The following is a 17,842-nucleotide window of genomic DNA, read 5'->3' on the forward strand; positions in this document are numbered from 1 at the left end:
GTGACACAGAGCCGTGTCGCGTCACGTCACGTCACGTCGCGTCGCGTCTCTGACAACGCGCGCGTGCCAAGCCTGCAGCGCTCCTGTCAGAAACTGAAGCTTCCGCGCCTCGATCGCCCCCCCGTGGCTGGTCCCAGTACAGCTCATAAACTCCACCTCTCCATGTATTAGAATCAGTGTTGGGAATAACGGCGTTATAGATAAACAGCGTTACTAACGGAATTACTTTTTTCAGTATCGAGTAATCAAACGAATTACTGTTTCTTCCGTTACAACGCCGTTAGCGTTACTGAGAAAAAAAAATGCGGCGTTACTATAATTGAGCTCACTGAAGCGTTTTTCATCCCAACAGGCTCTCTGTCAGTTGGACCTGCAACATGCGCGTGTGTGTGTGTGTGTGTGTGTGTGTGTGTGTGTGTGTGCGCGCGCACGCCAGCCATGCGTGTTGGGGGGTGGGTTGGGTGCTACACATAACTGATGATGATTGGTGGGTGGGAGACAAGGTTGAGGTTGATAGGTTGAGTTCACACACACACACACACACCTATGACGCACACGCATATGCACAGTCAGCGGTGGCAGTCCAACGACTTCAAAGGTAGTTTTCGCTAACTGGAAGTATTAGCGCTACTTTTCCCTCGTTGAGGTGAAAGGTAAGAATGTTTATGTAACGTGCAGATTATGCCCAGGAAGAAAGAGTCTATCCAAGTCGGTGGCAAGTAATTATTTTTCTAATCTAATGAAGCCTCACGTCATCACAGCCACAACATTAGTGGCTAAAAACCCAGGTGATAACGTGAGCTCCACTACCGGAGGAGTAGTAAAGAAGTACTGATACTATTTACACAATATTTAAACTATAGTAGTGATACTACTGATAATATTTACAATAATATATTGAATTTGATAGGTGTCTTACATTGTCCACACAGCAACATTACAATAGTGTACATTTAATGTACAATGTTTTATAATAGCAATTTATTCTATTTATTGTCCAATTCATTCATTTAACATATTTAAAATTGGGGGCATCCAAGTTATTTGACATATTTGAACATTTGAAAAAAAAAAAGTAACACAGTAGTTACTTTCCTTGGTAATTAGTTACTTTTATAATGACGTAACTCAGTTACTAACTCAGTTACTATTTGTAAGAAGTAACTAGTAACTATAACTAATTACTTTTTTAAAGTAACGTGCCCAACACTGATTAGAATGAACGTGAGACTAGGGATGGGCGATATCTTATCGTTTGCGATATACCGGTAAAAATTCTCCCCACGATAAGAATTTGTCTTCCCGCGATAATAACGATAAAGCCTAGTTGATGGCGCGACCCATCCGCACAGTGCCGCCGCTGGCCGTGTTGATGCCCTAAGCGTTATTACTTTATGATGGCCGCGGTGGCTGCGTTCGTCACTTTGTATAGCTGAACGGGGGTTGAAGCGAGATTTTTCTTGTGGTGCCCCCCGCAGCACTCGGTGCCCTAAGCGGCTCTGAATCCGCATCTCACGTACAGAGCGAAAACAACTATGGCGGAAGCTGCGGAAGAGTTCATAGCTAAACGAGGGGCTACCTGAGGGCAATCTGAATATTTTCACTCGCTGAGCACTTGGACTGAGCGCTTAAGAGATTTGCTCTGTCTAAATCGATCGGTAAAACATACTATTTCTGTTTAACTCAATGAATGTGCAGTGTATTTGACGCACAGTAAACACTAGTGTGAGGCTCGCGACTGAGAGCGCTCAGTGTTTCACACACACTCAAAGAGAGAGCGAGAGAGTCTTATACCACACAGAATTGATGTGCTACATGTAAACAATATCCTTTGTTGTATTTTCTTGCAAAATAATGGCGTTTATTTGGAATTATTCAGCCTTTCATGAACAGGAAGAAACAAATGCACAAACGGGTAATCTCATTGGCTGGCGTGCACCTATTACTGTGCTTGTTTTGATTTCAGCAAATCAGTTTGAATGAGCGCTGACAACCTGATTAATATTCATGAACCCAGAAGCTCATTATTCCTTAGTGCAGTTTATTTTTATTAGTAGAAGAATTCGTGGTATTATCTTATCAACTCAAATTACTGAAGTTCTATCATTAAATCATTATTTTCAACTTTTTTGTAATCTGAAGACATTTTTGGGATAATTACTTTTGCTGTTTCTGCTATTTTTACCACTGTTTGCACCATGAGTGTATGAATATATACAGAATCGGTTTACATGTAAAACTTGTCATTGATTTGAATTATTATTGTTTATATTGTGTGATGTTTTTCAGCACAGTTGCACTATTTAAACATTACCTGCACTTTTACAGAAGAAATTATATCTGCAACTTTTCCATTTCTGAAAAGACTGGTGTGGAATTTTACATAAAAATAAAAATAAAATATAAATATAAATTATAAAATATAAATAAATATTTTATGTATTATAGGAGCCTATTTGATGACATGTACGTTTTACTTTAGATCATTGTTTGATTTTCTGAGACTCTCAAGAATGCATGCAGCTCTCACTTGTATCCAAAAACATGGGGAATGATACTACATTTATCGTCATTGATATCGTTATCGCAATAAATGCTAGAAAATATCGGGATACATTTTTAAGTCCATATCGCCCATCCCTACGCGAGACACACTAAACAATTCAATTACACTTAGAATAATTGTTTCCTAAAGATAGTTTCTGTCATTTTAGGCAGTTTTTATTACGATGATTTCATTTCAAGTGTTCGTTTTTTAAATAAGTTTAGTTTAAGTGAGTTATGTGATGCTATAAAAACGGGGGTGTGACCTCATGATTGACAGCTGAGATTGACAGCTTCTCTGAGTGAAGTTGTCACTGAGGCACTAACAGACTATTTCGGGATTTTTGGGAGGAGATTGGAGCTTTAGCTTTCATTTCTACATTTCCATAACTGTTTATTTCACACCAACATAATGAATTGTTCTGCATCTGTGAGAGTGTGGGCGGACTTTTGATAATCGTGCCTCTACTTCCTGCTCTCTACTGCACAACTCCGGTCCCGAGATCGCTACTGCGCAGACTCAGTCCCAAGATGTCAGCGCCGTGAGCGGGCCTACGAAAGCTTCAACTATGGTCAGCGGAAGTCAATGAAGTTGGGTCGTCCATATTTTTTTACGGTCTATGGCGCGTGCCCTGAAGGTAGACCTCTTTCACCTGCGTCCTTACAAAGCTTTATCATTTGTATGTGTTTTAAGTCCTGCCAGTTTCAACATTAAAGCGATTTTAGACCATCAGATGTGTATTGTGTTGAACTAATGCCTGATATATTGTGACAAACGAACACTCAGACAGAAGCTCGCACATCACGTGAAGATCGCACGCAGAGAGCAGCGCAGAAACGCAGTGTCAACGCTGTCCTGTGACTAAAGTAAAGTAATAGGCATATATTTTAATACCTTTGAAGTAAGTACAAACCACAGCTTCATAATGAATAGAGACGGTATGAGTTATTCACACACACAATCACTCAATAATGCATTCAAATAAATGTAATGTAGGTCTACTACTGTGTTAATTTATCTGATGTACAACAAGCAGAAATCCGTTTCCTTCAAGTATTGTAAAAATCACAAAGAAATGCACTTTCATTTGAAAAAAAAATTCTACCTTTAATAGTAGAAAATATTTACTGTAAAAACCTTATCAGGAACTTACTCAAAAACCTCATGAGGGCAAAAAATGGAAAGCCAAAAAAAAAAAAAAAGCTAAATAATCGTTTATTAATCGCAATCGAGGTAAAATGTTAAATAAATCAAGGTTTTTATTTTTGGTCAAATCGTTACAGCCCTACAAGTGCGCGTCCATCAACAAACTAGTGATGCGCGGGTCGGCTTTTTTTCAAACCCGCGGGTCCTGCTTTTATGAAATTATTTGGCCCGCCCCAGCCCGCACCGCACCAGTGTATCAATTTTAAAACCCGCCCCGCCCCGCCCCGCATCCGCGACCATTAATCATAAATCAGGTCATATTAATAACAAGATAATGATAAAGATTTTCAACCTTTAATTTTCACCAAAGTAGCGTTTGGATCTTGAAGGCTTAACCATTTTTTATTTCAGATTTGTATAGGCAGTTTATAGCCTACGCTACATAACCACTAAACTTTTGTTTTATTTAGCACACAGAAATGTTCATAGCGTGTTTAGATTCGCTGTGCAAAAAAAGAATGGCGTCCACTGTACCAGGGTTTAATCTATTTCGGCTAGACTCCAGCACCTCGTCTTCCATCTTCACTTTTATCTCTCCGTTTTTGTTGTCGTGGCTGCCGGTGGTGGGAGCTGCTCGGCGCGCAGCTGTCATGACGTGCCGCGTGATGCCAAAGGCTTGGGGACATCATGCAAGTTACGTTGCTACGGCTTTCATATTGTAACCTTATCAAAAAAACCTAATAAAATATGAAAATAGATACTCCCAAATATTTTATATAGGCTATAGGGAATTGCAGGCAACATACATAGATTTTTTTATTTTGTTTTTAATGACCCGCCCCAACCCGCCCCGCAAATAAGTGAAGATTTCTTAACCCGCCCCAACCCGACCTGCAGGTTACCCGCGGGGCCCGCGGGTTATGAGACGACCCGCGCATCACTACAACAAACCCGTGTGTGTTTTTAATTTATTGCGGTGCATATGCGGGAACTGTATCAATAACAGCACATAGGTTAGCCGAGAACTAACATGAATGACTGATGTAACATTAAAGTTTGCTAAACAAATCTTGCTCCATCCTTTATCTTTACTCAAAGCAGTAAGAATCACAGACAACCTGCATTAATAAACACAGTTTTAGGTAATACTGCAGCCCACAGCTGATTTACAGTAGGGCTGCAACAACGATTCGATAAAAATCGATTATTAAATTAGTTGGCAACGAATTTCATTATCGATTCGTTGTGTCGCGCGACTATTATGCCCGTCAATGAGACGCGGAGATGTTTGAGTATAAAAAAGCACGGTTGAGCGCAAAGCAGAGTGGAAGCGGGCGAGCCGTGCTGTACCCGTCATACCACGCAGCGGAAAAGCAAACCGAGCCGAGCGTACCAGTCGAAAAGCGCCATTAATAAATCGAAAAAGTGTGTTAATTGCAGCAAAAGTGACGCAACATGGCATGAGAGCACCACGGTGGTGATTCAGCACCTAAAACGAAAACATCTTGGAGTCCTTGATGAGGAGGAAGGGAATTCCACAGCAGGGGAACGTTAACCCATTTAAGCCCACCGGCAACTATAGTTGCCGCAGTGTATAGTTGTCATTTTCCTTTTGTAAGTCATTTTCTAGATAGTATCCATGTTTTTAATCTCAATGACATGCAAGAAAACAACCAAATAAAGGATTTCAAGAGAAAAAAAAAGGTATTAACTTCCTTCCTGTCACATGAGACTGCCAACTTCCTACCTCTACTTCCAGGAAGCATAATGAAGGCAAACCCTCCCAAACAAAGGTTATTTTCATGTTACTAATAAGTATTTTTTATTGACATATATATATATATATATATATATCTACATAATCGTAAAGGTCTCTAGAATCATCCAAACAAAACAATTCTTACAACAGATCTATAGTTTTTTGTACACTTAGTCAAAAGTCCAAGCGGCAACTATAGTTGCCGGTGGGCAAATGCCTTGTAAGTACATATAATGGGGAAATGGGGTATACTGTGTTAACAGGTTAATAAATCAAGGTTTTTGGTCTTTAGTGCTTTTTGCTTTCATAATATCCCACCTAAAACATAACTTAACCCTTTAACTGACATCTCTACAGTACAGTAGACCTTAATAATATAATTATAATTAAAAATATATAATTTTATGATATGTCTTGTAAGGGCCAAAATATTGAGGACCCTTCATCCAGTTTGGAATAGATGCGTTTCAATCTAATCGGTCAAGGACCCTTGTCAGTTCTGTTTTTGAATAAAGGATTGGAAATTAATGTTTTTTATCCGATTAATCGAAGAAATAATCGACAGATTAATCGATTATTAAAATAATCGTTAGTTGCAGCCCTAATTTACAGTAGTATTTCAGTAAGACAGTAATAACGTGAGTTAGCCGGTTAGCCAGAGACCTACACAATATGAAACACAATAAACACATTGTAGAGCTCAGAGTCTTCTTGACATGATGCCATCCAGTATCCGCTGAAGTGTTTGAGGGGGTTCAAGTTTTCCATGGTGTCTGCGCACGCAATAAGTGGACGGACAATATGCTAATGTTTCGTCTTTACATCACAACGAAGCGGCTTGGGATTGGTTTAAAAAACTATTCATTTAATTGACTAAGAGTTGACTCTTACTTTTGAGAGACAATAACTTTATATACGGTGCACTTTCAGATTTAAAACTTTGCAGGATGTTTTCATTCACTTAGACTAGAGCTATGTTACAAACTACATGAAAGGTAATTTTCAAAAATCCATAATAGGGGCACTTTCAGCCAGATTTAGTCAAATGTAGCCTGTAGTCTTTTTGAGAATTGAGAGCGTCACACAACCCGAATATTCTGACATTGGTTTAATTAAATTTATTTTATCGCAAGTCATCCTGTTTGTTTAGGTTTTCAAAGTATTCCAATTTTGAAACTCTAAAGTAAACTTTAATTTGATGGAAATGGGGAAGGTTTAGGGTTTGGGGTATTGGTTTTTTGATGACCGATGGCAAGATCTTAAAGCAGTGGTCTCAAACTTAGTTCCTGGAAGGCCACAGCCCAGGAGAATTTAGCTCCAAAAAAAAAACTTCATGTGACACTGAAGACTGGAGTAATGGCTGATGAAAATTCAGCTTTGTATCACAGAAATACATTCTATTTTAAAGTATATTAAAAGAGAAAAATATTATTTTAAATTGTAATATTTCACAATATTACAGTTTTTTCTGTATTTTTGATCAAATGAATGCAGGCTTGATGAGCATTAGAGACTTTTTTTCAAAAACATTTAAAATAGTTGACAAACTTTTGACTGTATATGTATGTGTATATGTGTGTGTAATGTATATGTGTATATGTGTATATGTGTATATATATATATGTGTATATATATATATGTGTATATATATATATGTGTATATATATATATGTGTATATATATATATATATATATATATATATATATATATATATATATATATATATATATATATATATATATATATATATATATATATATATATATATATATATATATATATATATATATATATATATATATATATATATATATATATATATGTGTATATATATATATATGTGTATATATATATATATATATATATATATATATATACAGGGTTTTTCCTACATTGAAAATTTTTTGGCGGCCGCCAAAACAAATTTTTGCCCCGCCAAAGCCTTATTTGATCAGTTATTGTGATTTATGAGTGATGTAGATCTACTGTGCTTGTGATCGGCGCATGTTAACTGATGACAGAGAGAACGAGCGGAGAGCCCTATCCCGCGCACACGCTCTCGGTCTTCAAAATAAGCACCGTTTTAGCATTCTAATATTTCACATATCACGTTAATCAAAAGGTCGGAAGACCGAATCCATGTTGCACGTGGTGGATTCGGACATTTTTTTCCTTGAACTACCGCTGGATGTGAATTGCGCTCAAAAAACGCTAACTCTTCACCGACCAGCTGACATAAACCATACTTTCAATAAACGGGAAACAAATCCTATCCAGTTATTAAGTGTTTTCTGTGTTGACAAATCTTTCGCGATGTTCTAACAGACGGGATTCACACACAACGCGTCTGCTAGTGTCCGATTCGCGACCTAATGACTCCTTTGAATCGAATCATTTTAACGACTGGTTAGAACAACTGAACTGTCCAACACTGAACTCACGAATCAGTTTAATCATTTACTCAGAACATCTGAAATGAGAACACAAGTGTGCTCACCCAATTTAGCAAGAGTGGATAGTAAGAATTAGCTTGAATTATCCACAGTCTTTCAGCTTATTTCTGTTGACAATGTGTAGTAAATAAATAGCCTAAAATCATTCAGTTTAGAATGGAGTGAGGTGAAACCAGAACAAAGTTGTTATTAGCTAGCTGATAATTTTATGAAATTGTATATGGCAGAAAATTAGGCTATTTGTTATTTTTTTTTAATACTATTTTTTAATATTGATATGGTTATATACCAAAACAATTATTTGAAAATAGTGTAAAAATGAGGAACAAAAGAAACAAAAATCAAGGTATCGAAATAAGATAAGCAAAAATTACAAACTGTTTCTTTGAATTTATTTTAAATGTATTGTCAGTATTGCGCTTGCAGATCACGTGGGTAGGGTACTTTTTACTGTGTATGTGTGGATGACCATGTCGGTCAGCCACCACCGAAGAACATTTTTGACCCAGGAAAAACCCTATATATTTAAACTGATATTTTGTATTTTGACCAATAGTGGATTTTACCGATACCGATAACTAGGTTGGACCACACTTGCTGATAAACGATTAATCGACCAATATTTTTTTAAATGCATACTGGATAAAAAAAACTAAAAAACAACATAACACTAAGTAAAACAGTGCTGAACTTTATTACAAGAAAATAAAAAAAACAGTACTGAACCACGAAAATGGTTAAATTACATGTGTAAATATGAAATGAGAAGTTCTAACAGAACATATTCTATAGAAAGTAATTTAAACATTTAAAAAAAATTATGAATAAATGTTTCTTTAGCTATAGCCTAGAAACATGTATGTAAATGTCATAGGTAACAGACTGCAAGTCCCATTTGTTAACAAGTATGTATTAGCTTATTTAGCTAGCTTACATGAACTATACACATTATTCAATATACATTTTACAGCATGTATTAATATTTGATCAATACAATTGTACCCAGTATTTATTAACTTTAGTTAATGTTACAAATGGAATATTATTTTAAAGTGTTACTATTTCACATAAATCCAAACAGTCTGCCTTTTAAGAACACTTGACGATTATCTAATAAAAATAACAAAATATGTATTGAAATCAATGCTTTTCTGATTTGTTTATATTTCTGTCGGCTGCATGAAGATACAGTTTGCTTTCTCACGTCACTAGTTGTTACTAGGAATGGGAATTTCTGTCAATTTCTCATTTCGATCCTCTATAGGTGTCAAAAACAAGTACAAGTACTCATGGGGCTTGTGCAGGGGGTGGGGCATCACCGTCAAGGAGATATGAAACTATTCTAAGACTGTTACGAATATTAATGTTGACAAATACAAACATGTCATGTCTATGAAAACATGAACATATGACTACAAAAAAGAACTGCTAGATTATGATGCATAAATGTCTTTGATAAAGAAACCGTCTCAAATAACCAGTCAATAATATCGGGCTAATAAAATTTTTTAATATAAAAATATGAATAAAAAGAAAGTAAACTAACTAACAAGGCACTCAGTCAGTCTGGTAAATTTATGCACACTGGAATCATATTTTTAAAAATAAAGACAAGGTAACACTAATTTCACATACAGCGCAGTGAAAATGACATGAATATGACATAGTGGGCAACTGAACATAGCGCAGCATAGTTTGAAATCAAGCTTAAACAACATATTCAAAAGTCAGTTCAGCTTTAGAACCATAATCAGTGGAACTAATGGAAATACACACATTCTGCATAATTTAATCATGTCCTCAAATAACATTTCCTTTAAAGGATTAGTTCACGTCAAAATGAAAATTTCCTGATATTTTACTCACCCCCATCTCATCCAAGATGTTCATGTATTTCTTTCTTCAGTCGAAAAGAAATTACGTTTTTTGAGGAAAACATTCCAGGATTTTTCTCCACATCATAGACTTCCATGGCAACCAAAATGTTGAAGGTCCAAATCAATGCAGTTTCAAAGGGCTTCAGAGGCTCTGCGCGATCACAGACAAGGATAATTGTTTTACCTTTTTTTTGCAAAAGGATGTTTGTATTAGTCTTCGCATGTGCACTTTGTAAACACGGGGGCGGTACTTCTGCCTACGTCTAGCGTGACCTTTCCAATGTGATTACGTAACTGGCACATCGCACAGCAGCGCAAGATGAGCAATTTAGGTTAAAAAGTATATACTTTTTTTTAATGGCCGATGGTTTTGCTAGATAAGACCCTATTCCTTGTATGGGATCGTGCAGAGCCTCTGAAGCCCTTCCTTTGAAACTGCATTGATTTGGAACTTCAACATTTTGGTTGCCATGGAAGTCTATGATGTGGAGAAAAATCCTGGAATGTTTTCCTCAAAAAACTTTTTTTTCGACTGAAGAAAGAAATACATGAACATCTTGGATGAGATGGGGGTGAGTAAAATATCAGGAAATTTTCATTTTGAAGTGAACTAATCCTTTAAAGCACTCAATGTCCTCTTTACTCAAAGTTCCCCATGCAGATTGCACCCATGTTTAAGTTGGTCTCGCAAACTTGCATGTGATCAACCAAAAAAATGCTTTTTTTGAAAGTGGAAGAGTGGAATTTCATGCACACAATGGACCTTTTTCGCCCATAAAGTTTCGCCAAAAAAGTCACTAATGTGACCACATATTACCAGCATCCTAGAACAGTGATGCAGTAACTAGAAAACTGACACTTATTCAAGAAAGTTGCAAAGAAATACCCAATGTAAGCGTCTAAAATGCATGCGCACAGTTCAGTTAAATGATCAAGTTTGCCATCTTTAACTTAATGCTGTTAAACAATGATTGAAACACAACAACAACCACAACATTAACAACATAAGTGTGCAGTTTATCTGTCGATCAGATGCACATGAAAGTTAATTTCAGCATAAAGGTCCATTCATTCCAAGAACGATAATAACTATACATTTTTAACTATATTAGCACCCAATCACTAACCCATGATAACATTGGGTATAAAGACTTTAGATATTCAAAGACAGTCAATGTAATTTTGTTGATCCTTGAAAATACCGGTCCAAAAACAAAGGCATAAACCTATCCCTACCACTAAACCTAACCCTACCCATAACTAGGGATGGGCAGTTCAAGCAAAAATTATATTCGAAGATCGCTGGGAATTATTCGATTTTTATTCGAAAATCGCAACTCCTCCCCCGCATGCACGCGTGTAAAGGCTACACACATAAACAGAGAGAGAGAGAGGGAGAGAGACCATTCACACTCTCAATCTGTATGATAACAAACTGTTTAATTCATTAGGGAATAGGCTATATCAACTCAAGCCATATATTTATTGTAACATGCTGAAATATATGACTGTAATGTGACATCGCCCCAAGTTACCTGATAAATGCCACAAGTCTACAGCGTGCGCGTGAGACGATGTGTTATTCTTCTGTTGTCTCAGGGCATTTTTACTCTGCCATTTTAGTTTGGAATGGGGCACGGTTAGCATGAAAAACTGCTAATGGGAAAGCTTACCTACAGAGCTTGGTGTGCACTGAGGTACCGAACCCGAGAACACACAACCGGAGTTCGGTTGCTCTCGGAGCTGTGCCACGTTTCACGTGAATGTGCAAACAACACTCGGGTGCGCACTTGTTCTGGAAGAAAGTAACCAGCGCAATGTGTTTTAGCCGATTACAATGTCATTAGTTCAATAACATACACGTAAGAGATGATAGTGTTGATGATTTACCGGAGATACGATCCCGAGAGCGAGCCTGCAGTGTATTCGCGCATAGAGTGCAATCAGGGCAGCAAATGAATGGCAATTCACGTCTCCTCAAAAGAGTCTGTTTGCAAGCAGCAAAGACGCCTTCAAGCGACACATACGGTAAACCCAAGTGTTGTTTACTCAGCTGCACATAACAGCACCAAATTAATTGAAAAAAGCCCAATATATTGACCCGCGTTCTGTTTTCTATCATGCCCGTGCACGTTTGTGATGACGTAAGATGAACGCAAACGCACCAGGGTTCAAGTTGAGTGTGAAACCAGACCAACACTGCGGAGGCGGAGGGAACAATCAGACTCGGACCGCAGCAAACGTGTCCAGTATAAAACACCCTGAGAGCTGACTGGCAGCTTTTAGGTGCGTTATCGGCAGCGCCTCCCTCTGGTTACATGAACGCGTCAGCACCACATCAGCACCAAATGGGGATTTTTTTTTGGACGATAATCGCACATACTATTCGATATTCTATAATTAAATAACTAATCGAATATTCGAAAATTGCGACCCATCCCTACCCATAACTTAAAAGATAGGAGCTTTACTGGAATGATGAAATAGATGCCTGAGAGGCGTTTCAAAGATGGCCGCCGAGTGAAATGACTTGCCTTAAATAGACTTTGGTGTAGACCTTATGTAGCCCCACCCCTTTTCAGCACTGTGCTTGTTGTCTTCAGGTTTGTATTTCCACAGCATGAATGGAAGATTGAACTGATTCATGAATGAACCGCTTGTTTTAAAATCTTCCCGGTCTACTTACATTTGTTATGGCATCCACTTTAAACATTACAATGCTCATAATAACTCTACAATGATTACTGTTTGATAACAATGCCAAAGAAATAAATAGCTACCGCAAAAAACAGAAGATAGCTGCATGCTTGTTTCTCTGGTGCATGAAGTCTATACATTAACATTACAATTTTAAAGATCTTTAAATCTTGGGTTATGTGAATTTTCTACATATACCAATTAATTTTAAAGGGTACATAACACACACAGTTTCTGCCAATCTCATGTTAATATTGAGTAGGCCTACCTATAGAGTAGTATTGCATCCTTAATATCTCCGAAGAGTCTTTGGGTGCTTTCACATCTCTAGTTCGGTTCATTTGGTCCGAACCAAGGGCAAACAATTATACATTGTAGCATTTTTCAGCTTTTTTGGTTCCTTTTCACACCACAGTGATTGCTTTGGTCTGAACCAGTTGAAACGAACCAAAATGCAGTCACATGACAACATCCACATCACTCATTGTCCATGGCGTATTTCCTAAACTGCGACTGCGCGGGCTGGTTTTGTCCCTGGCCATAATCTATTAGGGACCTAATATGGTCACCAGACCAAATTTCTATGAGGCTCCGCACCTCCTTACTACTCCAAGTTTGTCCACGAGCTGCCATGCTAAAGTGCAAGCTGTCAACAAACACTTCCTCATCACATAATGCACAGGGCAGCTGACTACGGCAACTGGTTTAGTCCAAAAATGATCAGTACTTTTTGCAGTTGGGTCAGTTCGAGGTCGGATCACGTTCTCACCACAAACAAACCGCTCCAGAGTTCGTTTGAAAGGCTATGCAAAATCGTTCGCTCTTCAAGGAGGTCTCAGTACACTTGTTTGGTCCGCTTTTGGTCCGCACCCGAGTGCGATTGCTGCTTTCACACCAGACCAAACGAACCGCACCAAAAGGGAAAACGAACTCTAGTACAATTCAACCGAACTAAATGAGGCAGGTGTGAAAGCTCCCTTTAGCTTGATCATATTCATAAAAGACAGATACGCTGTACCAATTCTTTCTGAAAACAGCCAAACTCGTGGAGGCGTGAAGTTGGCGGCGCTAAAGAGACACGAGCACGCACACACACATATACACACACACACTAGGGCTGCAACGACGCGTCGACGTCGTCGATGACGTCGACTACGAAAATACGTCGACGTGCGTGAAATGCGTCGACGCGTCGGCGGCACATTATTTACGTTCTAGAATGAAAAAGAAGATCTAGAATAATGGCAGCTTCTGCTCCCGGGCATAGTGAAAATGATCATTTATCATATAAAGCCAGACCGCGACATTCAAAAGTGTGGGAGTACTTTAAACAGAAGCCGAATAAAACTGTGCTTTGTTCGCTCTGTAACGCCGGTTTCACACTGCACGCAGTGGCAGAGCAGAAGCTGTGTGCGTGGAGAGCGGGAGCTTTCACACTGCAGTCAGTGTTGCCAAGTCCGCTTTTTTCCGCGGAATTGGGCTACTTCTACACTGTTGCCGCGGGCTGTGTCTTATGTCCGCGGGTTGAAGCAAAAAAACACACATATTTAACCCCCCGAACGCGATGTTTACCAGAGAACCTCCCCGAAACGCGATTGGGCTTGTTTTGGGCTAGTTTTGAGTAACGAATGGGTGGGTTTTGTTGTGTAAACCTGGCAACCCTGCTGCCAGTGTTCTCTCGCGCAGCTGAACCGTGGCGCGTGTATTGCAACAGACGGTCACATTTTCCTGGGTTCTTCTCCGACCCCAGTACGTCTCGTGCTTTTATTTATTATGGGCTGCATATATCTGCTGTAAATGCGACCTGGTTCCGCTCTGTCCCAAACACATATGCATAATAACTTGTTGTATATAGGTAGTTTACATGATTAAAGTAACATTAAAGTTAAGATATGCCTCTAGCTTTAATAATTTAAATGTGTCTTTGAAGTTTGGGCAAAAACTTCTGGCAGCTTTAGTCGTTGTTTATGCACATGTATCTTCAAAATAGACGACTAGTTATACATTAACACTATGCTGAAAGCTCCTGTATGTGAACCTTTTGCAGATAAATACAAGTGCATTTTCGTTTACTATTGACACAAATCAATAAGTAAATCATACTCAACTACTATAGTAAACAACTTTTCCTAATTAGGCCTACTCTGTATACATTTTATGATGAATAGTATCATTATATATTATGTTTAAAAAGCTTCTTTTGTTCATATATTTCATTATAAAATGGCACACTATGTACACTACCCTTCCTGAAATACAATTAATATTGTCATCATTCATTGATTTCATGTTAAAATAATATACAAATTCACTACCCTCTTTGAAATACAATAATCAGTAAAAAAGAATAATAAGATTAATCTGGAAAAATAATCGTTAGATTAGTCGACTAATCGAAAAAAATAATCGTTAGATTAGTCGACAGAAAAAATAATCGTTAGTTGCAGCTCTAACACACACACACACACACACACACACACACACACACACACACACACACACAACATCATGGCATTATCCCTGGATAACTTTCGATTCACTATACGTTCGTGTTGTTTACAAAGCAGACATTTGATGCAGCTTCACTCACCGCCGGCGGTTTCGACTCATGACCGGGAACAAACAAACACACTTTCAGAACTCCATTACAAACTGCATCCACTGTTTCCTTAACGCTGGGTTATCTTTCCCTCACAACCAGAAACACACTTCTTTAGTGACATTGTTGATTTCTGCAATGTTTAGCATGAGAATCCAACTCTTTAACAGTGAAAAGAAGTCAGAATGCATGAATTAGCATTAGACCCCCTCTTTAATATTGAAATAAAGTGGTGTAACACATTAGAACTAAGGATCTAACAATGGGCAAAGGTGTAGCCTACTTATAAGTTAACATGAACCAAAATGTGTGAAAAAGATATTCAGTCATAATATACCCTATTAAGTGTAATAGTGCAAATGTTTAAATGTGCAGATAGTAATTTGTGTATGCTAATAATAATGTATATCAGAAATGACCTCTTGTTAGTTGAGAAAGGTTGCAACCTTCAGCTAGGTCAATGACAAGCAATAACAGTGGGAAGAATCGCAAGGGAAGTTGATACGACAAGGCACCTGACATTGACCACTAACACAAGACATCTCCACACTCCCTTCACAATACATTCAAATTTCAAACCCAACCCACATCTGAAGTCCACACACTGACCAGCTCTTGTTTATCTATGTGGGGCTCACGCATCTGTTACTCTGTTGAGTTTGCAGCACATCTGTTCATGCACAATGCTTTTAAACTCTCTTATAATCTGCTGAAGTGTGTCAAACTTTCTGTTTTAAATGCCCAGGCCTGCAGAGCGATGCTGCACTGAGCTTTAGTGCGAAATCAACAATCATCTCAGTGTGTGCACGCGAGACACACCAGCGCGTTCACGTCAAACTCTGACATGTCTCAAACGCTGTGCATCGAAACACAAAACGCATTGTCGTCGGGACGAGGTTTGCATTCAGATCCGTTAGTTGTGTACGTGTGTGCGTTCATTAGCAACATTAGCAACTCACATTTCTTCAGCCACTTCATCCAGCAGCGCACGACGAGGCTGTGGTGTTTCTTATTCTCGATGCACCACGAGGACAATCCCTGGATGGACTCCATCGTGTTGCTGACTCCTTGAAATCGCCGGTCCAGCGATGACTCTAAAGCGGCAGACGAACCGCGGCCACCGCTGTGACCACTGCTGGCCGCTCCGGGTCCAGCCGCCATCTTCCCTTCACTGCCAGTGCAAGCAGTGACGCATGGAGGATTTAATCACGCTGTACCAGCAGAGGGCGCCACTGCAAGTTGACCATAGACAGTAAAAGACATTGACAAACTACCAGCAGACAGCAGGATCATGCTTTTGATGACCTTATTCAGGGAGACACATCTCTTCAGACTGGGTTGTAGGCTATTTCACCTAAGACCCAGGATTTTTTTTTTCCTTTCATGTCATTACATTGTTTAGAGCATAAATGTTCTTGTTTCTTTTTTTGAAAAATTATATTCATATATTATGCTATGTCCTCGTAAGTGTAGCCTACACCAGGATGGGTTGTTTAACAAATAAAATGACATGAAATGTATATGCAAAAACAATGGAATTTCTTTTCATTCACCAATAAATTTTTAGGTTTCAGGATTTTTTTTTAAACCAAACTTTGTAGAAAAATGATTTTCAACTATGTTATGAAAGATATAACGGAATTAATTGATATACTGTTTTACTTTGGGTAAAATAGCCTTACATGTTTTTTCCCATTCAATGCAATGTATCTACTGTCTCTAATTTGCATATTAATGTGTTCTTGAAGCAACATGTAATGATAAAAAGAAGTGTAATGGGAGTAATAGTTGGCAACATTTTCATAATAATATCTAATATGTTATAGAAACATTGATATGTAATTTCTTTCCCTATATGCACTTGTTGTGTCTCCTAAAATGCCTGATTAACATGATTTAAGTCCTCTATGTATGAAATCAATGCCCCTTTTTGTAACAGAAAGTCATATTTTGATTAGAAACCCCATAACACTTATTATGATTTGAAACAAACAATTTGAAAATTAGTCAGATTGAAATGCTAATTACAAAATATTATCATTTTCCATAGGAGTTCTATTTGATCATTCGGTCATTTTTAAAGACCAAGGAGAAGTTGTTGTCCTGGTGAAATCTCAAAACAAATGGTTTCTCCGAAAAGCCCTGAATGTGCTCTTTACTGGACATCCAGAGTTAGAAACTGTGACATGTGTCAGAGAAATACACTAAAAATATAATATCCTCGTACGTGGACAGTGGCAACCAGGAGGTTAATGTGTTTTTGGATTATTCTGCTGATGGAACAATGCAAACATACCTTTCCAAGAAATTTCAGTAGACAAAAAACTTGAACATGACAACATGATCGAGCTGTGGAAAATGATAAATGATCTGCTTTGCTTTTTACAGTGGATGCCATTGAAAACATCCAGTTTTATAGTTTTGCAAACATTATGGGAATTATTCTTTTAAATGTTCCATGAACAACGTATAACCGTGTTTGTGCTAACGAACTATTAATGTTACATCATAACTGCCAGAACGTTCGCCTAAGTTCTGAGAACATTCCCTGTTAGGGCCCGAATGAGGTTAAATATTTCAAGAGGGTTACCAGCTGTTGTTTAGGGTTAGCCCTAAACAACAGCTGGTAACCCTCTTGAAATATTTAACCTAATTTGCATCAGTATATCAGCCCCTATATTCTGGTTTTAAATTCTGTTTTCTGGGAAAGACAAAAAGGATTTTTCAAAAACGGAAGTAAGCCTTTTTCTTTGTACAGGTATGTG

General features: G+C 38.1%; 1 protein-coding gene across 1 annotated transcript in view; it reads right to left on the reverse strand.

Moving 5' to 3' along the window:
• rprd2b (regulation of nuclear pre-mRNA domain containing 2b) overlaps positions 1-16,256 on the reverse strand; it is a 46,071-nt gene extending 29,815 nt beyond the window's left edge. The window contains exon 1 of the mRNA XM_079837962.1: positions 16,037-16,256. Coding sequence (XP_079694088.1) covers positions 16,037-16,238 — 202 coding nt within the window. The 5' untranslated portion in view covers positions 16,239-16,256. The remainder of the gene's footprint in view (positions 1-16,036) is intronic.
• Between the last annotated feature and the right edge of the window lie 1,586 nt (positions 16,257-17,842).

This window comes from Gobio gobio, assembly GCF_949357685.1.
Source record: "Gobio gobio genome assembly, chromosome: 15".
NCBI classification, from domain to species: Eukaryota; Metazoa; Chordata; class Actinopteri; order Cypriniformes; family Gobionidae; genus Gobio; species Gobio gobio.